Genomic DNA, 27,601 nt, shown 5'->3' with positions numbered 1-27,601 from the left:
ATCCATGGCCTCAAACTTTGGAACCAGATATTCAATGCCGATGGCCAGATGAGGTCCCGGCATGGAATCCTGGATTGCTGCAAACTGTGGAAGGTATCTGGGCTGCCTCTCACAGTCTCAATATCGGGCCATCAGTGTTGAGCTGAGGAAGTAGGGTAAAGACTCTCCACCCAATAGCCAGCCAGGAACGGCTCCTGGTCAGCTATATAGCACATAGTCGCCTATGCGCTAATATTCAGCGCAAGACGGCCGCTGAATATTAATGATTAGTGGCTAACGGATAGCTGGCTATCTGAGTAATTCAGATCGCTGACCAACTAATTCGAGTGGCCAAATCAGGAAGCTTAAACAGCTGGTCTATCTTTGGCTGCTATAAACTTAGACGGCCAGTACCGAATATCGATATGAATCGCTAAGTTTTTAGTGTCCAAAGAATAGATCAGAGTCAGTCTGATGGTCTAAATATCAGGCCTAAACTGACAGAGTGTGGTGACTTAGGGTAGAAAAAGTAAGCGTACTAAGATATTTGAAAAGTCCAATTCCATACTGACTAGACTTGGTCTTTGATAAAAAAGCAAAAAAAAAAAATGAAAACAAGGTCAAAATAATTCAAAATACATCAACTTGTTATTATAAATTTACAGTTGGTGCTGTGAAGACTTGGAGTTCGAGTTCTGTGAGAACAGTGGGGGTGTCTGTAACCTCAGGTGAGGATTCCTGTCGCTTCTGCTTTCATTTCTTTTGACCCCCACTAATATTTTAATACGATTTCATACTAAGAGGAAGTACCCATTGCTTTTCAGTTCAGGACAGGCCCAAGACTGTTACTATCCTGTCTGAAAGCTCAATTATTTGACTCTTGATCATTGGTCTCTTCTCCTTCCCCGAGTCCAGACCATGTCTGCGGAGCCTCTGATCATGTACGGATGCGACGCGATGACATCACATCCACGCGCATGCCTGTCATTTCTATTAAATGCAAATCTGCCTCATGCATATTCATTAGATATATCTTGAAAACCCAAGTGGCTGAGGGTCTCCCCCAGGACAGGTTTAAGAACCACTGGTTTAGAGTATACCCATGTGACCTTGATTGCCACTGGAGGCACGATTTTAATGTTATTTTACCTTGTTTAATCACTATGGGTTTTTTGTTTTTTTTTACTAAGGCACGAAAGCTGATTTAGCACACGCTAAACGCTAACGTGTCCATAGAAAATAATGGACGCGTTAGCATTTAGCGGGCACTAAATCGGCTTCTTGTAGGTTTTGCATCCAAAACCCTGGTGTTTCCTTGGATTATTTCCACTGGGCCTAGTTTCCAAACACAGGACGTAAGCCTCTGAGCTAGGGCCACTCCACTCTTTCTGGGACTTACCTCAGGTAAGTCCCAGAAGCCAAGGCCAAAACACAGGATCCATACCCTGTTCTGTTTCACTCTAGGACTTTTAACTTCCCCCAGCCTGAGTCCCACTCAACAGGCAAGTTCTCATTAGCATAAGGTAGCTCCATTGCAGAGGAGTGTTCTTAAGAAAACACACACTGCCTCTTAAAAATCTGGACCATCTAGACCTGCCCCCAGGCCCGCCCAGCTCCGCCCACACCCACCCTGTAATGTCCTAGCCCCGCCCCCAGTCCTGCCCTAGCCCCGCCCCACTGCTGCCTGCTCTTGTTGGGCAAGGAGGAAGGCCGCGCATGTATGGATATCACGTGATGACATCACACACACGTGATATCATTAATGGCCTCAGCGCATGCGTGGTCTTCCTCTCTGCCTGACGCAATTTGAGGAGGCTTTTCAAACCCGGACAAAGTGCAGGGTTTTGAAAAGCCGTCCAGATACCCGGACATGCAGGAGGGAGAGTATTCATGGGCTCTAAAAAGCCCAAACAGGCAGCGTGCACAAGAAGAATTGAATCGGCCTGTCCTGAAAAAAATGAAGTTAGCTGGCAACACTAAAACTGGAAGCCCTTCAGCTCCAGAACTACAAATCCCAGAAGGCTCAGGTACAGCCTTCAACAACAGAATGACAAATTATACAAGGCTTAGTTAAAGAGTTTGAAAACCTGGACCGACATAAAGCGTCTCTGATGGCTTGGAGCTAGAAGGCTGGTGCACAAATGTTATTCTCCTCCATTGCCACCAAGTCGCTGGAAGTTGAAATTAAATTTGCTCAGAGCACGTTAATTCTTGCCCAAATCCAGTGTGAGTGAAACCAACCAAGAAATGTTGAAATGCCAAAATTTGTTGTAACCATACACAGATGTGCTGGAAAAAGTGAGACTAGTAGCAACAGGTGGTTCTCTTGGAAGCTTCCCAGGCCCTATGATTTCATTCACATTCGTAACTTGGGATTGAGAAGTGGAGTGCAAAACAGCCTGATGCTCAGAGATCCCTTACTGACCTCCCTGAAACCAAGTGGTCAGGGAAACCTCCCAGGACACAGATAGCATCTGGGACTGGAAAACTGGAAAGTTACATGAATAAAAGCATATTGCATTGGACTGCTTGGCTTTTTGATAGCAGTGTTCCCTAGGGGCTTATCATTGGACGTTAATTTGTGTTAACACTGTGGCATCAATCAGTGGCATAGCGAGGGAGGTTGGCGCCTGGGTTGGGGGTACCTGGCATTGCTGTGCTTTGCGCCCCCACTCTTCCCCGCCACTTGGACGCCTCTCTGCCCCCCTCCCGCTTACCGCTTAAATTGTTCACCAGCAACCAGGAAGTGACATCAGAAGGGAGCTGAGGCTGACGTGAGCAGCAAGTGTAAAATGTTTCTTGTGCTAGTAAACATTTAAAGAGGTATGTGGGAGGGTGGAGAGGAAGAAAGGTGCCGGCTCCAGTGCCCCCCCCATGAAGACGGCGCCTGGGGTGGTTCACCCCCCACTTACTATTCCACTAGAGTCAATATTCAGCCAGTGGCATTCAGCATTTTTGGGCTGCTGCTGGTGGTATCTTCAAATATTCCATGCTGGCCATGTCCATCTGGACCCCCAGGTAAGAAGCTCCTAGGGCCACCCCTTCTGAGGCAATAAGGTACCTGGGGCCTCCCATACCTGTTTCTGTAGCAGAAGGCAGCGGCAGTTGTTCTCTTCAGCTGTCTGCTGCCAAGCTTGAGGCCTTCTCTTTGTTGTGTCCCGCTCTTACCGAAGTAGGAAGTTACGTCAGAAGGGGGTGGGATGAGTCGAGAGCAGACCATGAGCTCAGCGGCAGACACCTGGCAGGAGGCACTGAGTAGGGTCACCAGACTACTGGGGTTTGGAAGTCCTTCAGCTTGGGCCTCTGTGTATGTGCGGACATTGGCGCAATGCCATCATATGCATTCATGTAACGTCATCACGTCGATACCCGTGCATGTGTAGAGGCCCTCCAGACCTCGGGGAAGGAGACTGGAGGTTCGGCTGGGGCGGAGCTGTGGACAGAATGGGGCGGAGCTAGGGAACAGGGTGGAGCCAGGTGTTCTTTTTTTTTTTTTTTTTTGAGGCAATCTGGCAACCCTAGCACTGAGCTCACCCACTACTCTGGACCCTTGGCCATTGCCCAGCTGCCCATATAATCAGTCCGCCCCTGTGATCGAACAGTTCTACTAGATAGGTAGGGTACTGCAAGGAAGCATAAGTAGGGAGGTTATAGTTCATAGAAAGTATTATCAACTAATTCCACAATTTTAAACTAGATTCTGTAGCCAACAGGCTACCAACGATAGTATTTAAAAAGAGGAGAAACATGACCTATTTGCATGCATAGATCTCATGAAAGTTCATTGAGGAAGTTCCAAACACATGACTGGGTTGTCGCCATCAAAGACAAACCTGTTGGTGGTATCTGGGTATTTGAAGTCCTTTTCCTTGTGGTTTTGAAACAATGATTGCATTTTGGGAATTTATGCTTTACTTTCCTCTTGATACAAATTTGCTTTGCACATTTAAGTGAGCAATTTTTCCTCCCTTTGCTGTATTCAGTTCACTGATTCTGTTGATTATGCATTAAACTTAAGGGATTTTTAAAAAAAAAATCTTTTTAGATGAAAAAAGCAGTTCTGTGACAAAGTCAGTGATGTCTAAGAGTTATGGCACGTCGAGCGACTCCAAATCCAAAGAAAGGTAAGCCCTTTCCAAGACCATTTCTTTAAAATACAGGTTTCTGCTGGCTTTTTACAAACCCCCTATTTTACGAAGCCACGTGGCAACGGCCCACAAAGCTCTTTAAATCTCTATGGGCTTCGGGGCCGTTACCGCAGCGCAGCCGCTAGTGCGGCTTCGTAAAACAGGCCCAAAGTGTTTCAGTTGTTGGGTTTCTTCATGTGATGCTAAGGTTACCATATTTGTGAAGACAAAAAAGAGGAGTAACCAGAGTAGAGTGAGAATCGAAACAGGCACGCAAAGGGGACAAAGTTCTGTCAGTTCTTTGTCCCCTTCGCATGCCTGTCTTGATTCCCACTCGGCTCGCTTGGTTTACTCCGTGAGATATCGGCCTAATGGAGGCACCATTTGTAGAATCTGGTCCTGTGTGCAGTGGCATAGTGAGGGTGAGAGGCGGCCAGGTTGGTGGCCCCCCCTCCCCGCCCTCTTCTCCTAGGCGTGGCTCCAGGAAGTGATGTCAGAGGAAGGGAAGAAGCATTGGGGGAGGAGTGGGGGGAAAAGAAGGAGGTCAGGTGCTGGAATAAACAAAAAATACTTTAGCCCCTTAACCTCTTGTGTTTTTCCTTTGTTTTATTAATTTTCCCTTTCCCTTATAAATATTGTAACTCAGCCGTTCCCTGAATATCCCAGTTTGTTTACAGTGTCGATCTTTCCCCTGTCTGGGTGTTTTTTAAAATCATGTACCCATTGTTTTTAACTTTAAACACCTTGATTTGACTATAGTTGTTTAGAAATGCAGTGTCAGGGGTGTCAAACTCAATTACATAAGGGGCTGAAATCTAAAACATAGGCTGTCACATGCCAAATTTTTTTTATTAAGATACTTAGGGGTCCTTTTATTAAAGTACGCTAACTTAGGGGTCCTTTTTTAAGGTACGCTAACGCTAAATGCGCACCTTAATAAAAGGACTCCTTAGTATCATGTATCAGAGCGAATGGGTTTTTTTTTCCCCCCTAGTGCCGCGAACAGTTACTATGATGTTACCAAATCCCACACGTCGCCTCCTGCGGTCCATCGTCAAGTGGAACGAAGAAAAGAGCTTGTGAGGTCACAGACGCTGCCACGAACCTCTGGAACACAAGCCCGGAAAGCTCTTTTTGAGAAATTTGAACAAGAAACTGGAAAGTAAGACATTCCTTTATTTTTCTAATGTTTAGAGTTTTAAAGCTCTACCAACAAAAACGGCAAAACTATGAGGAAAGGAGGACGCCTTCATTCAGGTGATTGAGGCCAGCTGTGTGCCTGATTTTAAGGCCAAATGGGATCGACACGTGGGATCTATTCACAAGGTAAAGGTAGGGGAGGGTCATTAGGGTGGGCAGACTGGATGGGCCGTGGCCCTTATCTGCCGTCTATTTCTATGAGAAAGAGAAGAAAGATGAATGAGTGAGTAGAAAAAAAGAAAGCTATAAGAGCAATATCTCTATAAAACAACTAAAAAGGAGAATCTAAAGAATATAAACTATTATAGAGACTTCAGTATCAGGGAAGTGTAGTATACTGTCAAATAGTGCTCTTGAACAGTATCCCCCGGGCTGACAACTGCATAGAGGCTATTAGAGGCCAAATCAATCTGCCCGATACATCATATTGTCTCTTAAATAGTATTGTGTGCAAGAAAAAACTTGAAACAATCAAAAAACTGTGTGTACATTAGCTATTAACTCATTCATCTACCTCTTTCAACAATGGAAAAGCTCAAAGTTCAAAAAATATATCAAAAAATGGAAAAAGTGCCCCAAATCATAAACAACAATAAATAAATGTCTAAAGTTCCAGTTAGAGTTTTAAAGGACAGTCACTTTGAACAATGTTAACCCACTTGGCCAAAGAGCTTTCAAACTCTGGAACCAGTTAACACTAGAAATACCAAAGCTAGCCGCAATATTTCCTGGAAATTTGGAGGGTGACGGCATTCAGTGGACAAATAAATACATGAGAACGAAGGACTGGAATATAATGGTCGTCTTTCGTGTTTAGCACATAACTAATGTGGTAGCATCTTTTGATGAATTCCTCCCCTAGAGTGCCTGATAAATTACTTGGTTATAAATCACAAATATGTTGTGTTGTATCAAGAATTGTAAGTAATAATAATAATTTGCACTTGCCACTGATCTGGCTTGTTTGCACCTAACTTCAGGGCATATCAATGCCTTGTTCCAGGTGTCCTATGACAACATTTTGCACACAGATGCCATTATAGAATTAGTGCTCAGTGCTTAAAATCAGCATGCCTACCTTGAGGCAAGTGCAAAGTGATGCATGTGGGAAAGAGGAACCCGAACTATAGTTATGTGATGCTGGAAAAGGATCTAGGTATCATTCTTGAGGATATGTTGAAACTCTCAGCTCAATGTGCGGCGGAGGCTAAGAAAGCAAATAGAATGTTAGGAATTATCAGGAAAGGCATGGAAAGCAAAGATGAAAATGTTATCATGCCCTTGTATCGCTCTATGGTACGGCCGCACCTCAAATACTGTACGCAGTTCTGGTCACCAATCTCAAAACAGATACAGCGGAATTAGAAAAGATACAGAGAAGGGTGACAAAAATGATTGGGACGAGGTTTGGGACGACTTTCCTATGAGGGGAGGCTAAAAAAGGCTAGGGCTCTTCAGCTTGGAGAATAGATGGCTCAAGGGTGATATGATAGAAGTCTATAAAATAATGAGTGGAGTGGAAAGGGTAGATGTGAATCACTTGTTTACTCTTTCCAAAAATGCTAGGACTGGGGGACGTGCGATGAAGCTACTAAGTAGTAGATTTCAAATAAACCGGAGAAATATTTCTCCACACAATGTGTAATTAAACTCTGGAATTTGTTGCTGGTGGATGTGGTGAAATCAGTTAGTTTAGCAGGGTTTAAAAAAGGTTTGGATAATTTCCTGAAAGAGAAGTCCATAGGCCATTATTGAGATGGCTTGGGGAAATCTACTGCTTATTCCTAGGATAAGTAGCATATAATCTGTTTTCCTAGTTGGGATCTAGCTGGGTACTTGGGACCTGGGTTGGCCACTCTTGGAAACAATCAAGCCATTGTGACATCACTGCTGAGGTTGTCTCATAGGCATTGGTAGAATGAGGCATTATGACATCACAATCTCAGCTTTGGAATGTTGCTATTCTTTGGGTTTCTGCCTGGTACTTGGGACCTGGCTTGGCCACTGTTTGAAACAGGATACTGGGCTTGATGGACCTTCTGTCTGTCCCGGTATGACAATTCTTATGTAGCTGGATGTAATTGATGTGTCTCCTTTTCTACTGAAATAAAGAGTAAAGTATGAACAAGCAGGGTAAGGAACTGAGACTTCAAATTGAAATCCACATAGGTACATTACCAGACCTATTTGTACCCCGCCTCTTTTCCCCACAAAGAGGGAGGCAGTTTTCAAAAGGCTTTTCCAAGAGTAATACCATTTATTTGTGAAAATTATTTTAGAACATGCTAATCAGATGAGAGATCTGATAGCTTTGCATTCAATTTACCTCCTGACATCTATCTATCTATCTTTTTTCTTTCAGAGGAAAAGTAGAATCCAAGGTAAAGCTGAAGAGATCACAGAGCTTCGGGGTGGCTAGTGCCAGCAGTATTAAGCAGATCCTTCTGGAATGGTGTCGTTCCAAAACTATAGGATACAAGGTACAAAACTAGCTTCCTTGCTTTCTTTTCCCTGGAATTTTCCTTTACAAATGGGAAGGCAAGAGAGAGGGAGGAGATGTTGCACATGAGTGGAGAGGAGGAAAAGGGAAGAGATGGAAAACTAGATCTGAGAAAGAGGCAGAACAATGGAATAAAACTGAATGTGAAAGATCAGTGTCAAAGATGGCAGGATGCGAATAAAAAAAAGGAGGCAAGAAAAGAAAATAGCAAATGGACAGAGGGTCTTGGAAACAGTTAAGAGCATAGGCAGAGGGAAGAAGAAGCAGAGATCGAGAGCAAGATGATTAGAAAAATAAAATTACTAGACAACAGAGATAGTAAAAATGATTTTATTTTTACTTTAATGATTGAAATTTGTCAGTTCTGAGAATTTACATCTGCTGATGTTATATTTTCTACTGTACTGTAGGAAATGCATTTCTTTCTATTTCTCCGAGTATGGCATTCCAGGATTTCAGTTCAACTTTTCTCTATATTAGCATTTCAGTTTGTGATCACTTATCCATATGTCGACACGCATGGCCCTGTTATGACCACCGAGATAGGGAGAGGCACAGACAGACGCACGGATTGCAATCAAGGGGCAGTGTCACACCAGTGCTAGAAATTGCCCTTATAAACGGGTACATTTCCTAGTCAAAGCAACAAAAAAAAGATTAGAAAATAGCAATAAACAGTTATTACCAGTGTTTGAGAGCCGAGATGCAGGAGTCCAGTTAAGTAAAAGTGAGAAACGGATGCCTCTGTTCGCCAGCCTTTCATGTGACTAAAGGTCTTTATTGCATGCGGGCATTATCTCCTAATTACAGCACTCAGGACGGTAGCCCAACAAGGCAGCTTTTGTTAAGCGATCCGCCATAAAACGGCAGGGAGATTGGTTGAACTTTGCCCTCCCTAGTTACCACTTGGAGACAGATAATTTTGTTCCATGAAAGGAATGATCCACAATGTCAGCATGCACACAGATCGGAGTGCAAATTTACTGGATCTGTCCTTTTGCATTCGGGTTGCCATGATATAAACTGCACGTGTGTCTCAGTAGTAAAGTGTTTTGGAAAGCAAAGGTTCCTTGAACAATTTGATAAAATTATCCAGGCTTAACAAATTGTTCGGTGAACCTAGTTTGATGACAAACTGGGCAGGCGGCACCTTGGCACTCTTTCATCCCACATACGATATCAATACACAACAAAACATCTAAGAAGAGCGGATTTATTATGGCTGCAGCATTATATTATTTATACATGTTAAACACAGTTTATAGCAGGGCTGCCCAAGTCCGGTCCTCGAAATCTACTGGCAAGCCAGGTTTTCAGGATATCCACATTGAATATGCATGAGAGAGATTTGCATACCAAGGCAGTGCAGACAAATCTCTCTCATGCATATTCATTGTGGATATCCTGAAAACCTGGCCTGCCAGTAGATCTCGAGGACCGGACTTGGGCAGCCCTGGTTTATAGTATCTTGCAATTACAGTACTCCCCCGATATTCGCGGGGGTTCCGTTCCAGGAACTCCTGCGAATCTTGAAAAACAGCGAATACGGTTTTTCATGGGGGAGACTGAAGAGGGCAGCAGGAGAGCAGCCGGAGCGCCGCAAGTGCAGGAAATCACTCGTGGTATGCTCTGACCGCCTCTTCCTGCACTAAGTCGGGCCTTATCCAATCAGGAGTTGCATGTCAAAGCAGCTCCTGATTGGATAAGGCCCGATTTAGTGCAGGAAGAGGAGCATACAGCGAGTGATTTCCTGCACTCGCGGCGCTCCGGCTGCTCTCTCCTTGGCGGTGGTTCGCGATCAGAAAATATCGCGAAAGACCGGGACAGCGAACCGCCGACCGTGAACGACCGGGGGAACACTACATACATGAGTGGAACTTACAATATAATGCAATGCCAACGAGGCAGCTAGAGTTCCTCACTCAGATTTTGAGCAGAGAATGCTAATTTCCTCAAATTTGATTACATCCACTATTGTATGGTGGTCGACAGGAGCGACCTTCCTTCGCTCCTGCCCATGCAGAACCGCTAGCTGATATGATGCTCATTCTCAAGAAAAAGATCTGGGTGTCATCGTGGACAATACACTAAAACCTTCCGCCAAATGTGTAGCGGCGGCCAAGAAAGCAAAAAAGATGCTAAGAATTATTAGAAAAGGGATGGTAAACAAGACTAAGAATGTTATAATGCCTCTATCACTCAGTGGTGCAACCTCACCTTGAGTATTGCGTTCAGTTCTGGTCTTCTTATCTCAAAAGAGATATAGCGACACTAGAAAAGGTTCAAAGAAGAGCGACCGAGATGATAAAGGGGATGGAACTCCTCTCGTATGAGGAAAGACTAAAATGGTTAGGGCTCTTCAACTTGGAAAAGAGACGGGTGAGGGGAGATAGGATTGAAGTCTACAAAATCCTGAGTGGAGTAGAACGGGTCCGAGTGGATCGATTTTTCGTTCCGTCAAAAATGACAAAGACTAGGGGACACGCGATGAAGTTACAGGAAAATACTTTTAAAACCAATAGGAGGAAATGTGTTTTCACTCAGAGAATAGTTAAGCTCTGGAATGTGTTGCCAGACGATGTAGTAAGAGCGGTTAATGTAGCCTGTGTTGAAGTGTGGTAATTCCCAGTGAACTCTTTAATACATGGAAGAATCTTTGTTCAAACCATCTTTTGATTTTTCTTTCTTGTAATTTTGAACTACAATACAATGAACCATCTTACTATGTAGCTGAGGGACCAAGTGCTGACATATAGATAGAGACAAAGGGGATGGGATTTGATATACTGCCTTTCTGTGGTTATAAATTATATACAGATGGGAATTGAACCCTGGCCTGTTCCTCTAGTTCTCAGGCTACTGCAGTACATCAGCCTACTAGGACGGATAGGGAGAAATACTTGCGTACATGAACGTAAACCGCTTAGGTTATAAGCGGTGTATAAATACTAAAATAAATAAATAAAATTAGTCTAACTCTGTACTCAAGATGGATGACACGGAGTCAACTGGGATAAATAGATGGGTGGCTAAACTGAAAGCAAATTATATCTACAGTTAAATAAGTTACGAAGGCCTGGTCTAAGTTCTAGGGTGTGCGGCAAGCTAGTCCAGGAGTGGCGTAGTGGATAAGCAGTCGCCACATGTATTAAAGGCTTGAGGGCCTTCTACCAGAAGCTCCCCAACCCTGAGATGTCCTGTCTGTCTGTCCAAATTAGATTGTAAGCTCTTCTGAGCAGGAACCCTCTGTTGAATGTTAAATGTACAACCTTTCAGCACTATAGAAATCATACAGAGTAGTAATAGGGGGGAAGAGCCAGACTTTCTCCTGCTTCCTAAGATAGAGATAGTCTTGACTAGCCTTTAAAACAAAGGTAATGTAAGGTAGTTTGGCAAACCCAATGAAAAAAAAAATTGATGGTACCCAAAGGTGATCACTCAAAACTTACCTATTTAGTGAACATGACCCCTAAGGGCCCCCCAATTTTCATTACTCTTCACCCCCCTAATTCGCCCCCTGCTCTTCTCCTCCTCCACGATAGCTTCTCTATTCCCGACCTCCCCCAATCTCCCCCCTCCTCTATCAAGTTCGGTTAAAAATTTGTTATATAGCTGATAAATTGTTGTAAATCTGCTGTCAACGCGGATCCTAATCTAACTGATGTAAACCGCCTAGAACTCGCCGGGTATGGCGGTATATAAGAATAAAATTATTATTATTATTATTGTACATTAGCATTTGCATTCTGTCTCCATTGAATTCTATTATTTTGTGAATTGTATAGATTATATCAAGTCACCAGAACTAGAGGTTTACATTAGCTATTGATTCTATGTTGAACTTTAAAGATTTGGTTAATTTTTTAACAGAATATTGATATTCAGAACTTCTCCTCAAGTTGGAGTGATGGAATGGCTTTCTGTGCGTTGGTCCATTCATTCTTCCCTGAAGCCTTCGACTATAATGCCCTTGACCCAGCCAATCACAAGCAGAACTTTGAACAGGCTTTTTCCACGGCTGAGTAAGTAAAGCTTGAAAACTACCAGAATGTAAACTGCACAGAGGGGCATTTTAAACAAAGTCTCTTTATATGGCATCACACGAATGGCTGCTTGCTCCTCCCTGCCTCAATAGAAGAGAGTCAGAGAACTGAAAAGATAGGACAGTGTTAGAAAATAGGGGGACAGGGGACAAAGTCCTGGGCTTCATGACCAGATTCATAACAGCAGCCATATATGCTAATAGAAATGGGCAGTCAAAAATTTTCTTGTCATTTTGACAGTATTTTTTTTTCATTCTGGAATGAATGTCAAGAACGTACTGTATGCAAAAAGTGTACACTTTTCTTACAAAGTGCATACTTTGTGAAAGAGGGTACACTCTTCTTAAAAAGTGCACACTATGCGTAGTGGAGTAGCGAGGGGGGGCAGGGGGGCAGACCGCTCCGGGCACTGACTTAGTGGGGGTGCTGGCACCTCTCCTCCTCTCTACCCACCTACCTCTTCAAATCTTTACTGGCAGCAAGCTGACCTTTGCTGTCCTTCTGACATCACTTCCTGGTGGCAAGGACCAGGAAGTGACATCAGAAGAAGAGTTGAGGCCAGCACAAGTGGCAGGTAGGAGATGCTGCTTGCTGCCAGTGAAAATTTGAAGAGGTATGCGAGCCTATAGACCTTCAGAAAGAAACAATTAAATATTTGCTTATTGACTTCTTGATTTTATGTGTTACAATCAAGCTAATTTTAACTGCATGCTTGTAATTACTATAAAATAGATGGCGGTAGGGGCTTACGCACGGCTGTGCACGAATAGAGAAGATAGCACATGGATGTAAAATTGGAAAATTGGCCTCTTTCAGGCCATGGCAAAAATGGCTTTGGCGTGTGGCGAAGACCTGCAATGGCATAGCAAGGGTGAGAGGCCTCTCCCCGCCCTCTTCACCATGTGGAAGGGAGGAAAGGGAAGAGGTGGGGGGATGAAGAGGAAGAGGGGTGCTGGTGCCCTCATCACATTGGCACCCAGTGCGGACCGCCCCCTTAACCCCCCCTTACTATGCCACAGGCTCTAAGGCCTGTTTTGCTGCAGCTTTAGTAAAAGAACCTCCAAGTGAAAGAGGGCGCTCTCTTTTTAAAGAGTGTACACTTTGGCCTCCTTTTACGAATTTTGATTGCAGTTTCTAGCGTGTTCCTATGAATGTCGGGAGCAGCACGGCTCTCTGTGCTAGAAACTGCTATCGCAGTTTCGTAAAAGAGGGGGTATGTTTTCCCTTCAGAATCTATTCCACCTATAAATAAGGCCTATTTCCTTCCTGCCCCTAAGGGGGTAGGGGGGGAAAAAAAGGCTCTTTAGATAATGTTTCAACGACTCAACGAAATTAAGTCCCACTACAGGATCCGACAGAGATTTTGGAAGACTCCCTACAGGAAATTAAAGATCGAGCAACTCTTTTGGTGAACTTTGTACACTTCTCCCTCCGTAATCGCTGTGATCGGGGATTAACAGAACCGCAAATACAGAAAAACCGTGAATAACTTTTTCATATGTTATTTGCTGTTTTCTATTAAAAACCATTGTGAATATGGTGAAAACCACAAATAACATGGTGGGAGATCTGGCCTGTTCCTGAAGGAGAGGCAAAACACGGTGAAGAAAGTGCTGGGAATTGACGATTTTCTCTGTAAACGCTTGGAATCAGCGATTTCTCTATGCAAGCTGATGTAATTTGAGGGGAGGAGCCAGCAAGCTAAAAACCACAAATAATCGAAACCGTGAATGCTGAAACTGCGAATACGGAGGGAGAAGTGTATTTGAACAAGATCTTAAATCTGTGATGCGAATCTGTTTCAAGAAGGGTGTAATTCCCTTTTGTGGCCACAAAATGTGGATATATCCAGATGTCACAAAGTCCACACAGGATAGACGGAGAGAATTCTTAGTGATGCGAGATGAAACAAGAGGATTGGGTGCTACCTTCTTGCTGGCCTATCCTTGCAAGTTCTTCTTCACTCAGAGAGTGGTGGAAAACTGGAACGCTCTTCCGGAGGCTGTTATAGGGGGAAACACCCTCCAGGGATACAAAATGAAGTTAGACAAGTTCCTGCTGAACCAGAACGTACGCAGGTAAGGCTAGACCCAGGGCACTGGTCTTTGACCTAAGGGCCGCCGCGTGAGCACAATGGACCACTGGTCTGACCCAGCAGCGGCAATTCTTGTGTTCTTATGTTGGGTCTAAGATATGTGTTTTTCCTTCCGGAACATTGGAGATCCTTTTTGGACCTTAAGAAGCTGACCAGTGGCTCCAGATGAGAAATTTATGAATATAGCAGAAGAAAGTTCGTTTAAGCCTTTTTCCTGAAAATTATATTGTCTAAATTCTCTCCCAAGATAGTTTTTCTCTCTCCTACATTGTAGGAGATGTGTTCCAATAATTTTTTGTCGTTCTTCTCTTTTTCTGTTTTGGAACATACTCTGTTTTACTAGAACGAGTGTTGTAACTTGTAAAGATTTAATAAACTGGAAAAAAAAAGAGTGTGCACTAGGTGAAAGAGAGTACACACACTGTGGGGATGAGAGTGCACTCAGTGGCATAGTGCGCGTGCATCCCTTCCCTGTAACTTTGGCTTGAGCAGCCATCAACTTACTGCCCACGTTGGCTTTGGCGCTCTCTTTGATGTTGCTTTCTTGGCACGGGTCCCGGAAGCAGCGTCAGAGAGAGCGCTGAAGCTGACCCGGGCAGGAAGTTGCTGGTTGGCAAAGTTGCAGGGATGGGGAGAGAAGAGACCACTGCATCGGGGCACAGGCACAGAAACCGTGATCTGAGCGCACGCAAACATTATCAACACAAGTGGTTGTTGCCAGCTTACTTTGGATGCCTTTCAATAACGATTTTGGTCATTATTGAGAAAAAAAGATTTCCTTTGTGTCAAAGTCTTCAGATATTTTGCCCTGTTATAAAACCAATTAATGGCAAAAAGTCAACTCCCTGTGGCTCTCTGGCAGAAAGCTAACTTGGGCACAGGCCTCTCCTTCTGGGGAGCAGGTCCTCACTTGCCCCAGCCCACTGGCTCCTAACTTGTCCTCCTTAATTCATTTCTGGACCTGCCCACTTGCATTCTTCCTCTCCCAACTGGCTTGAGAAGTGGCCTCTTTCTCATGTGTGTGGGTGGTTGGTTTTTTTTCCTCCATTGGCTGCTTACAGGATAAGCAGCATAAAATCTGTTTTACTACTTGGGATCTAGCTAGGTATTTGGGACCTGGGTTGGCCACTGTTGGAAACAGGATACTAGGCTTGATGAACCTTTGGCCAGCATGGCAGCTCTTATGTGAGCCAAGTATAGGCCAATCAAGCCTTTGTGACATCACTGATGAGGTTGGCTCTTAGGCATTGGTGGAATGAGGCATTATGACATCACAATCTCAGCTCTGGAATGTTGCTACTATTTGGGTTTCTGCCAGGTACTTAGGACCCAGGTTGGATACTGTTGGAAACAGGAAACTGGGCTTGATGGACCTTTGGTCTGTCCCAGTATGACAGTTCTTATGTTCTTAAGTGGGCTCCGTAGTTTGACGAGACCTACTGGCTCTGTTCTTCCAGCGGCAATGTTGGAGCCAGCTGGTAGATTAGGCATATACCAGTGAGTTTGCTATTCTTTTGCAGACTGGGTGAGAAATGCAAGCAGATGGGGCGAGGGGGGATGAAAGTAAAAGAGAGAGAGAGGAATGGAGGGTGGTCAGTCACTCTCAGACTGCCAGAGGGGAGTAAGCAGTAATGAATCTTTCAACAGAGACTCGTGATAAAGTCAGGTCTTGATTACTGTCCACTAGAACTGGCATCATCATGTGTGTTTAGAGTCCCGAAATATAAAACATTAAGGGCGCAGTCTATCCAACCCCAGATCTCTACCTTAGGTAAAGAGTCCTGACACCACCAGGCCCACCCAAAAACTTAAACTATCCTTCCCCTTGCTAAAAGGTATCCTCTATGCGGGAAAATTGGGAAAATCTCTTCTTCAGAATCACCGAGCTCTGGAACGGTACTCCCCCGAAATTTGCAGAGGTTCATTTCCAGGAACACCCGCGAATTTTGAAAAACCGTGATCGAAGGCAGGAGAGGGCAGCTAGGGCGCCCGGTGGGTGCTTAAATTGTACTTACGAAGCTGGGCACATTTTCTGAACGCCTCTTCCTGGTACTAAAGTCAAAGTTACACCAATCAGGAGCTGTTTTGACACGCTATCTGGCATATCAAAGCAACTCCTGATTGGTGCAACCATGACTTTAGTACTAGGCGGTCGGAAAATACCGCAAATGACTGAGACCGCGATTTGCGAACCGCAAATTTGCAGGGGTTCACTGTATATCAAAAATAAAATAAACTTGATCGAACCGTGTCCACACCATTCTCTTCTTGGATGGGCTGAGAACTTTTCAGCCCCCCTTCGTGGCGTAAGTTATGCGGGGAGTGTGTGGTGCAGTGGTTAAAGCCACAGCCTCAGCACCCTGAGGTTGTGGGTTCAAATCCCACACTGCTCCTTGTGACTCTGGGCAAGTCATTTAATCCCCCCATTGTCCCAGGTACATTAGATAGAGTGTGAGCCTGCCAGGACAGATAGGGGAAAAAGCTTGAGTACCTGAATGTACACCACTAAGGTTATAAGTGGTATATCAATGCTATAAATCAGGGGTGTCCAACCTTTTGGCTTCCCTGGGCCGCATTGGCCGAAAAAAATGTTTCAGGGGCCGCACAAATCGCAAATGCTGCAGCAAGACAGATGAGGGAGCCGGCAAGATGGTAAACACCCGGGGGCAGCAGAGGAAAACACTGCATCGCCCTCGACCGGGGCCGCACAAAATACTTATCAGGGCCGCAGGTTGGACACCCATGCTATTAATAAATAAAGTATCTCCAACACTTCGGAGGATGTGCTCACACCTAAATGTTGTACCAGAAGCCTACAAAGAACAGTTGGCGTGTACTTTCCTTTGTAGCATAGACTTCCTATCATGTGCTCTGTTATATCTTTTTATTTACTTAGATTTGGCTCAGGCCCTTTTCAGTTGTAGGTCAAGTCGCGTTACATTCAGGGGACGGTAGGTACAGAACGGCCCCGGTTCGGAGCAACCTCGAGCCTGTCCTTTCCCACGCCTGTGCTGCTGATTCGGGGAGACAGGTCTTTCTTCACATGATTTATCTTGCAAGGGCATCGCATATGCTCTGCATTTTGCGAACGCTACCCAGTGCATGATTATCCCATCAGACTGGAATGCGATGGGAGTTGCAGCGGACCACACTTGCTGACCTTTTTGCTAAGTATTGATAAAACCCAGCAGTAGGTCTGAACAGGTTAAAAACAAGGGATATCAAGCGGATACCAAATAGCGGGTGATTCATATGAACGTGGGCAGAAAAGTTTTCTCCATTTTCTAAGCTGTGTTAGATATGTAATCTGGCTTCTAGCACAGTGTATTAACTGTTAGTGTACTAATTGCTGTGTTAAAAAAGTCTCATGGGGGGAGGGGTGGTATGGAAGGGGAATGGGCAGATTCTCTAAATGGTGCCTAAGTGAGACACCGTTAGGCCCTTAGGTGGGCGGCACCTAGCAACTCCTAACTGAAATTTGTGTGGAAATTAAGTTTCAAAAAAAAATTGAGCTTAATTGGCGTTTCGATCAAAAACACCATTAAAACTCAGTTTAAAAATGATTTTGGAAAAAAAAAAAACATTCATTACAGTTCTGTGCAAATTTTAGTTAGGCATCACTAGATGGTTGAGGTGACAGGACAAAAGCACGCGAGACGACATTGTGGCGCAGATAATTCAGCGCAAGACCCCCAAATTACTTTTAGATTGTAAACCATTTTTATTGACATGACAAACCCGCAGAAGTGAGAACAACAACAAATGCCTGCACAAAAGAAACAGGCAAATACAACATGATAAAAACATGCGTCAAGCATACACACCCCAAACCCCCCCCCCAACCGCCCCATGTTACCTCTACCCACAAGCCCTACCCACCAGCTCCCCCCTTCCCCCCCCCCCCCAGTGGGAGAGGAATGCCAGAGCAGGAAGTAGAAAGTCGCAAACCAAGTTCCCCCCCAGGGTCTGGACTCTGATGACCCCAGGGCACCTAAACAAACGATGCATCCCCCTAGAAAAACAGACCCCCCCAAAAAAAAAAATCCCCAAGTCCCCTCCCCCCTTCCTCAGAGCAGAGAGATGCCGAGATCCAGAACTAGCCAGGAGACCACAAGTTACTTTTAAAGAGCTCCGACGAGGGGTATGGCGGGGAACCCCCCCCCCCATTTTATTTCATACTCCGTGCTGCCATTGGGGGGGGGTCTGTATATGGCCGTTTGGTGGAGGATGGGCTGAAGAGGGCTTCAATGGCTGGGAGGGTGGAGATGGGCTGGAGTAGGTTTTGACGGAGATTTCAGCAGTTGGAACCCAAGCACAGTACAAGGTAGAGCTTTGGATCCTTGCCCAGAAATAGCTAAGAAGAAAAAATTTAAATTGAATCAGGTTGGGCAGACTGGCTGGACCATTCGGGTCTTTATCTGCCGTCATCTACTATGTTACTTTTTGGAAAGCTAGTGGTACAATGACTGAGTTATGGTAAATAGAGATGTAACCCCCCACATTAAACTGAAAACTTAACTTTTTCCCTAAAAAACAGGGAAAAAGTTAAGTTTCCAGTATAATGAGGGGGGTTACAACCTCCCAAACCCCCCACAACGCCAGTGCGATCTCTATTAAGTAAATGTGTCATTCCACCAATAAGAGCCAAGCATATCAGTGATGTCACAATGGCTTCATTAACTTATACTTGGCTCACTTAAGAATCAGAGTAAGAATGGGCCCAGCCACTGATCCTCGAGCCTTGCATTGAAGAATGCTGGTGTAGGACTGAGGTTGAGATAGACACTAAAGAATGTCAATCTCTGGTATCCAGAGCATATATTGTGATGTCATAATGCCTAAGAGCCAACCTCATCAGTGATGTCACAATGGGTTCATTATCCTATACTTGGCTCACATAAGAATCGGAGTATGAATGGACCCAGCCATTGACCCTCAAGCCTTGCGTTGAAGAATGCTGGTGTAGAAGGACTGAGGTTGAGATAGACACCAAAGAATGACACGGGATGGCTTCCCATGGTTATCCATGGGGACAGGGTCAGGTACAAATTCTGTCCCCATGTCATTCTTGGATATTTAATATCTAGGTATGGGCACCCACCCAGAAGGTAACTGGGCACCAGATGATATTCAGACCGATGTTTGGTTGACTCAGTGCATGAAGTTAGGACAGCCTTTTTTGCTATCCTAATTTTATGTGCTTGCTTAGCCAGTCATCAGACTGAATATCGCTGGTAATTGGCTGCGTTCTGGCTAAGCTCCACCTCGGGAACACTCCTAATAACCGGAGAGAGAATGGATGGTTAGCAGATATATTAAGTGGCACTCCCCAATTAAATGCCACTGAATATCAGCAGCCGTTTGGCTCCGCGAGGTTTAACCAGGCAGGAACCTCTCCTGCCTGGTTAAACCCTTTTGATTATCGACCCTATTATTAATACTCACGCTTTAGAAAAATTCCAGTTCAGGTTTGCAGAGTTTGCGACTTCAAAGCAGAGAAACAATTTAGATGATATCTGTGACCGACAATCTTATGATTGAAAACGGAAGGGAGATGACCTGGCCTGTCACTACCTTACAAAAACCAGGTGTACCACTGCTCCAAATTAAACCGCCAAATTAAACCTGTCAGTTTTTTTGTTGGGTAGCAGATGAGATATTAATCTTTGTTTAGCCCTTTCTTTTATTTATTGTTTGGATTAGATTATTCACCTTTACAACTGACAGCAAGAGGCTGAGTGCAATGGAACAAAAAAAAGAAATTCCAGTATTGACATTTGGAATTATTCTTGTAGAGGCAAGCTTGAATTAATATGAAACAAACTGAGACACCCCCTCCTTGCTCCCCTCTCCGGCTCGGTGTTTGGATTTGAGTTACTTCTGTTGTTCTTGGAAGAGGATTTTCCCACATTCTCTCAGCACTGACAAACTCGTCAATATCTAAGCAGTCCTGTCAAACTATTCCAAAGAAATACTCCTGCCACAGAAACCATCGAAGCACTTTTTTTTTGCTTAGTGAGCATCACTAACTAGGGCTCCTTTTACGAAGGTGCGCTTGGGAAACGCACGCATTAAGGCCCTAGCGCACTTCAATCTGATGGCTCTCTGTCCCTGACTTAGATGGGGTGGCTAACTGGGGGATGGAGAAGTGGAATGAGTGTGGACTTTCTCTGCCTTTTCCTTCAGATTAAAATGAAACAGGGGGGGCTGGTTTCCTTCTTCTCAACTCACAGGACCTTTCATTCTCTCTCTCTTCTCCCTCCCCGTTGCTTCCTAGGTCTCCCAACCACATGGTTTCTAATGTAGCAAGGGGCGGGGCTTGAGGGAACAGGGCAGGGCTGGGTACCAGACAACTATATTACAATAATCTATAACAATAAGACTAAAGACTGTACCAACAGTTGAAACTGGCTAAATTCAGCAGCCAGATAGACCTGCCTAAAAAGGTGGTCTTTCTTTGTCCGCTATGACTTAGCCGGCTATGTCTTGGCCATCCCCAAAAAAAACCAAATATGGTGCCAGTATTGAATTTCTGGGTTTGCCATAGGACCGTGGGAGACAGCCAGCTATTTCCCAAGGTTTGAATATCAGGTGGTGATGAAACCAACCCAACACCTACTTTTTAATTTACTTGTTCATCGGAGAGGGCCATCATCGGTGATGGGAGACTTTTTTTTTTAATGGGACAAATATTTTGCATGTGTAACTGGTACCGGGAAAGATGGTAGAGGCGCTGATAAAGGACCGCATCATTGATCACCTAGATGGACACAATCTGATGAAGACCAGCCAGCATGGCTTCAGCAAAGGAAGATATTGCTTGACAAACTTGCTGCACTTCTTCGAGGGAGTAAACAGGCAGATAGCCAAGGGTGACCCAGTCGACATTGTATATCTGGATTTTCAGAAAGCGTTCGACAAGGTCCCGCATGAACAACTACTTCAAAAAATTGCGAGCCATGGAATCGGGTATGAAATACTCACGTGTGTTAAAAACTGGTTGGCGGATAGGAAACAGGTAGTGGGGGTAAATGGACAATACTCGGACTTGAAAAGCGTCACGAGTGGAGTGCCACAGGGTTCGGTGCTTGGACCCGTGCTCTTCAATATTGGTAATTGGTATGACGAGTGAGGTGATTAAATTTGCAGATGACACAAAGTTATTCAGAGTAGTGAGGATGCAAAAGGATTGCGAAGACCTGCAATGTGACTTAAACACGTTCGAGAAATGGGCCGCAACATGGCAAATGAGGTTTAACGTGGATAAGTGTAAGGTAATGCATGTCGGTAAGAAAAATCTTATACACGAATACAGGATGTCCGGTGGAGTACTTGGAGAGACCCCCCAGGAAAGAGACTTAGGAGCACTGGTCGACAAGTCAATGAAGCCGTCCACGCAATGCGCAGCGGTGGCAAATTGGAAAAACAGAATGCTAGGAATGATTAAGAAGGGGATCACGAACAGATCGGAGAAGGTTATCATGCCGCTGTATCGGGCCATGGTACGCCCTCACCTGGAATACTATGTCCAGCACTGGTCGCCGTACATGAAGAAGGACATGGTACTGCTCGAAAGGGTCCAGAGAAGAGCAACTAAAATGGTTAAGGGGCTGGAGGAGTTGCCATACAGTGAGAGATTAGAGAAACTGGGCCTCTTCTCCCTTGAAAAGAGGAGACTGAGAGGGGACATGATCGAAATGTTCAAGATACTGAAGGGAATAGACTTAGTAGATAAAGACAGGTTGTTCACCCTCTCCAGGATAGAGAGAACGAGAGGGCACTCTCTAAAGTTAAAAGGGGATAGATTCCGTACAAACGTAAAGAAGTTCTTCTTCACCCAGAGAGTGGTGGAAAACTGGAACGCTCTTCCGGAGTCTGTTATAGGGGAAAACACCCTCCAGGGATTCAAGACAAAGTTGGACAAGTTCCTGCTAAACTGGAATATACGCAGGTGAGGCTAGTCTCAGTTAGTGCACTGGTCTTTGACCTAAGGGCTGCCACGTGAGCGGACTGCTGGGCAGGATGGACCACTGATCTGACCCAGCAGCGGCAATTCATATGTTCTTTGTTGTTTGTTTTGAATTTTAAAATAAAAGAAATCAAGTGGAAATAAAGAAGTAAATAAGAAAATAGGTAAATGGGGCCGGGGGCCCAGTGGACTTGTGTGCCTAAGGGCCCTCGATTGGGAAGGAGCGGAGTGGTGGAGAGAAGGGTGCGGGGATATATCACCTCCCCAAACGCTTCCTACCATTGCTACACCTCTGCTCAGGCTGCCTCTGTAGCAGTAACTCTCAACCCAGTCCTCTGGACACATCCACAATGAATGCGCATGAGATATATGTGCATACAGTAGAGGCAGTGCATGCAAATTTCTCTCATCCCTATTTATTGTGGATATCCAGAAAACCGACTGTACTAAACATACCTGAAATCTCTTGTTTTAGATGTTTGTTTATTTTGGGGGGGGGGGTCTTTTTTGGGCATGTATGACCTCACTTAATGCTAAATACTTACGTCAATAGTGGTAAATCAAATAATCAACCCAAGCCAATTCAGTGCCCGCTCTGAAATCTTTAGAGCTTCAGGCGGCACGCCAAAGCCGGCGCTAGGCTTTGAGTATCGACTCACGAGTAAATTCCTTCAACAAGGTAGTGAATAAATCCTAATAAATACATAAAGTCTGCAATCACACTCAAATGTAGTGTGGAAACGTGCGCCATGGTGAGCTGCTATGGGTGAAGCAACTCAAAGGGGAGCAGCAGAGCGGAGGCTTTGAAATGGAGTGCTCCCTGACGTTTCACCTTAATCGCCATCCATCCCAAAACAGTTGGGACTTTGTGGAGGATTTCATTCCTTCTCTGAAAACACGGACTTGTGCGTGTTTGGGACACTGCGTTTTTCTTCCAGTGCAGCGCGTTTGGTGACTTTGTCACGTCATCGGGAACTGTTTTGTCCGAGGATACGTGAATGGACACAGGCCTCTTTAGATAATGTCTTCACAATAATTCTATGGGTTGGAGAGCCTAAAAAGGAAAGGCATTGAAGTGCTGAAATACTTCCGTGTTTGCTTGTGTGCTTTTATTTTTAAGAGTGTGCAGCTTGAACATTTTTGGGTTGTGTCATTTACAAGCATGTTTGTGTTGTTAGGGGGGGGGGTTATTATTTTTTGTTAGAAGAGCGATATCATTAAGAAGGCATGCTGTGTTGGGAAGAGTGCCCACTCTTCCGAAAATGTTCACTTCTTTCCACTTTATGTAGTGGGAACTAGTTACTTTTAAAGTGGGGAACCCCCCAGGATACTTCATACTCTTCGCGCTGCCGTTGGGGGGGGGGGTTGGAACCCTCCATTATAGAGTAAACTTAACTTTTCCCGATTTTTTAGGAAAAAGTTACGTTAGCGCGAAGAGTATGAAGTAAAGTGTGTGTGTGGGGGGGGGTTTTCCCCCACACACACACACCCCCATCGGAGCTCTTTAAAAGTAACTTTTTAGGTGGCGCACTGGGGTCTTGCGCCAAATTGTCTGCGCTGCAATGTCCGCGCACCAAAGTCTTGTGCGCTTTTGTCCCATCACCGTTCACGTAGAGGGCACACGCTTTCTGAGGAGTGCGCAGTATTAACAACACAAAAACCCATGAAATGGTGTGTTGAAAATGACATGCGCCACAGGGAATGACCGTATTTAGAATAAACGCACTTCTCAGTGTATTTACCTTGACCAGGCAGTCAATGCAGGACACTGAAGTCAGGGGTGCCTGGGAGTGAGCTTTCTTGACACCTGTAACTGCATCAATAGGCCACAATGTCTGAGTTATGGTAATATACGAGGGTTCTGCAAAAGGTTTGCGCACTTTTCAAATTTTCGCAGGAAATGGTTGGGGGTGGGACACGTGGTAAGAGGGCGTGTTACCAGGACGCCGGGTAAAATGTATCGCAAAACAGGGTGATTGTGTAGAAAAGTGATGTCGTTTGCTTTTGAGATATTTAATAAATAGAGTTTTACAAAAATAAAAGTGCGGAAACATTTTGAAGATCTCTCAAATATTGATTGATATCTTATATAAATAGCAGATGATTGCTGGCTATCTCCACTACATATTCACACTTAGCAGTTAAAACTTAGCTGGCTATATTGCACGATGGCCACCAATATTGAGTGCTGACCAGCCAAGTTGGACCACACAGATAACAGGTCTGTCTTAGGCTGCTATAAATTTAACCAGCCAGCGCTCAATATTAACTTAGCCAAGTTTAGGCTGGACAAAAATGAACCAGATATTCAATGCCAATCACTGGAGATGGCCTGTCAATGAATATCCATGGCCATGGACACAGAGGAGCAATACTGGACCCAACAAGAAGGTTAGACAGAGATGGGGAAGCTGAACAGAAGAGATACTGAAAATGGGGGGGGGGGGAAGAGACAGGGAGCCAGAGGGAAGATGCTAGACAAGATGGATAGGGAAACAATGCTGGACATAGAGGACAGGAGACCCTGGAGAGAGTTAAGAAAAACAAGAGAGATACTAGACCAGATCCTATCACTGCTCCAAGTACTCCAGTTCTTAATGCAGTATACATAATTTAGATGTAATGGAATGGTGCTAGAGAAAGGTTTGTGATGACAAACAGAACAGCTGCACCCCTCTTAACTTTCTACTAGAATGGTTAAGAGCTTTCCAAATGACTGTTCTCTCTAGAATGAAACAGATATCATTAATAAAAAGAAGATGCATAACAAGCTTGTCTTTTTTTTTTTTTTTTTTTTTAATACTGATTAAATTTATACAGACTAGTCTCAGAATTTGTAGAGCTAGGGCCATGGAGGTGCGCACAAGGTTCAGCAAGCTAGAACAAAAGCAGTCACAGCAGCGAAGAAATGACAACCTCCTCCCCTTCCCCCTAAATCAAAGTCATATTACCCAACACACTTCTTTTTTTGGCAGGTACAATAATTGCTCTTTTGTGTCCATCCCCAGAGAACATTTGTGTGCATTTCAGGAATATTTGCACAGTGACATCGCACAGCCCCAATCACTCTGAGCAACATTGGGTTCCCGCCAAGCTATGCAGCCATCCTCATAATTCACGGTGCTACTGTTACTTGTACGATACGTCTACCGGAGAGGCAAACTTCACTGTCCAATGCATAATATTTAGAAAGGTTTGGGACGATTATGTAATGGACCACTTGAAAGGACAAAGGAGGAAAAGGAAACCAGGCCATTGCTTCATGATCGATTGCTTTTAGTCCGCTTGAATATATGCGACTTCCCAACTACGGATTTGTTTCTGCCATTTATGGGATCCAGACCATAGAAGTCTATCTAACGTTGGTCTTACTTCCCATTCTCTGAAGCTGCCGTCAAAGCTCACTCCACTTAGGAGGTCATTTAAATTTTTCTTTCATCAGATTCCATCCTTTTTCTATGTAGTGTTTCTACATAAGTGCGTATCTCACATTCATATTTACGTACATATCTGCTACTATTTTGTATAATCTGTGTGTATATGTTGCATAGGCATCGGAAAAGATGAGGCCTCGGGGACCATGGCCTCGCCAAAAATTGGCAGTCAAGAGTCAGTTACGGCTCTACTCCCGGTCGCTGTCATTTTAAATCTTCCGTCAGCCGTCACTGCAGACTGAAGACTTCTGGGGCAGCCCTGCTTGTTGACGCTGCACGGCGGCTGCCGGAAAATTTAAAATTACAGCAGCCAGGGAAGGTAGGTGGGGGAGTCGGGAGCTGGAGAGAGAGGTCATGCTGGGGCTAGGCCGGAGCCTTTGGGCCCCCCCAATGAAATGCATTCCGCTGCCTATGAAATGTTGGCACCTTCCTTATAGAATTATTCCTCTACTCCTCTCATATTTTAGCTAGAAACAATGGCATTCACGCCTACTATAAGTGATGTTTGTTCTGTGTTACAGGAAACTGGCTCAGTGCGACCGCCTTATAGAAGTGGAAGACATGCTACTGATGGGACGCAAGCCAGACCCTATGTGCGTTTTCACCTACGTCCAGTCCTTGTACAATCACCTACGCCGCTTTCAGTGAGACCCTGTGCAGGACCATCTGCTATCTTATAAATAAACCTCACCGGATGGATGCTAAGAATTTGTATCTACACCTGATTGTGATTTTTAAAAGCCGTACACAGTGGTTGCTGCTTGAAAAGTTTCCTGTCGTATTTACGCCATCCTTTCTGCTGTGTTACTCCTTAAGGTGGTTTTAGCGGTGGGCCATGAGAGCAGCCGCTAAAGGTGGAACGTTTTGAACTGGTGCATGTTGCGATATCTTTGAAAACACGATTGTAGCAAAGAGTGAAAGGCAGCATTATGGTACCAGGGACAGGAAAGAACAGGGCTGAGGTTTTGCACAGTTATTAGAATTCTACAGCAACATTAAGACAAAACTAGATGAAGAATATATTTCTGTCTATAATGTGTATCATACAAACAAAAAACCCCCCAGAGAAATATGCTTAAACTCCTTTTGTAAGGACTATGTGTCCAGTGTGATGGAAAGGAATAAGGCTAATGAGAAAGCGCCATATTCACTGGCTGAAGGTGGCAGCTTATGCAATGACTTCTTAATGTGGTGGCTACAAGATCTTCATATTAAAAGTAGAAAGCTTTTATTTTCCTTTAATAATGCACATTTGGCAAAACCAGCTATGCAAATTAGGTTAGTTATTATATAAAATATATAACACACGTAGCAAAACTACTACTTATTAATTCTATAGCGCTTCCAGACCTACGCAGCGCAAAATATAGAGGCAGTCCCCGCTCAGAAGAGCTTACAATCTAGTCAAGACAGACAAAATGGACAAGAAGGTGCATCTATACACAGTGCTCAGGTGGGGGAATTATAGAGGGAATGATAAGACAGATGTTGGTGCTTGGCCGGTGGGTTGGAGTTTGGACTTGAAAGCAGCTTCAAAGGCCATCTTTCCCTTCCACAAGGAAAAACCACTTCCTGTTCGGCTCCTCAAATTTTTGGAAACCCAAGCTGCCTGCCAGACACATCCTGAAGAAAACATACCGTGAGTGACGGGTACATTTCCTGCACAAAGACAGGGCTCCGGCAAGGATAGCCAAAACAAAGGCCAAGGTAATACTGTAGAGAAATGAGTTCAAACCACTTCTAGTGAAGATTTCTGCTTTACTAAAGGTTCGCAGTGGCACGCATTTTTAAAGCGTTTTTGCCTTCATTGTTAAATGAAGCTTTATGAGTTCAAGGCTACATTTATTTGATTAAGGCTAGCAAAGCAGCACATATGACAATAAAATTCAGCAAAGGAACATTGATGTGTTCAGTTGGATCAAATGACACCTGGCTCAGGCGTTTTCACAGAAACGGGTCAAGTTCTCCAGCTGTGATTTTTGCTCTCGAATTTATGGATGCATTTTGTGGTGATATCTTGCTTGTCTTACTTTCCGTCGATGGTTGGGGGCCACGTTGCCGATCGGGGTGGGGCCCGCATTGCCGATCGATGCTGGAGGGGTCCATCGCCATTTGGAAAAAAACAATGTTGATGCCCTCCTTCATCGGGCCCCCCCTGACCATTTTGGGCCCTAGGCACGTGCCTACTAGGCCTATTGGTTAATCCTGCCCTGGAGACAGACATGGGGGAAGCCACTGCTTGCCCTAGAGTGGT

The 27,601-nt window shown here is 44.6% G+C and overlaps 1 protein-coding gene across 2 annotated transcripts in view; it reads left to right on the top strand.

The window, feature by feature from the left end:
- The window catches only part of SMTNL2 (smoothelin like 2), a 92,528-nt gene extending 65,952 nt beyond the window's left edge, over window positions 1-26,576 (top strand). For both annotated transcript variants that reach the window (XM_033922680.1, XM_033922679.1), the window contains 6 exons: window positions 645-707; window positions 4,025-4,103; window positions 5,101-5,268; window positions 7,669-7,786; window positions 11,677-11,828; window positions 25,869-26,576. In XM_033922680.1, the coding sequence (XP_033778571.1) occupies window positions 645-707; window positions 4,025-4,103; window positions 5,101-5,268; window positions 7,669-7,786; window positions 11,677-11,828; window positions 25,869-25,995 (707 nt within the window). In that variant the 3' untranslated portion in view covers window positions 25,996-26,576. The remainder of the gene's footprint in view (window positions 1-644; window positions 708-4,024; window positions 4,104-5,100; window positions 5,269-7,668; window positions 7,787-11,676; window positions 11,829-25,868) is intronic.
- The last annotated feature ends 1,025 nt before the right edge of the window (window positions 26,577-27,601 follow it).

This window comes from Geotrypetes seraphini, chromosome 15 (assembly GCF_902459505.1).
Source record: "Geotrypetes seraphini chromosome 15, aGeoSer1.1, whole genome shotgun sequence".
Lineage (NCBI taxonomy): Eukaryota > Metazoa > Chordata > Amphibia > Gymnophiona > Dermophiidae > Geotrypetes > Geotrypetes seraphini.
Note: the sequence above shows the minus strand (reverse complement) of the source record. Positions and strands in the feature narration are given on the sequence as shown.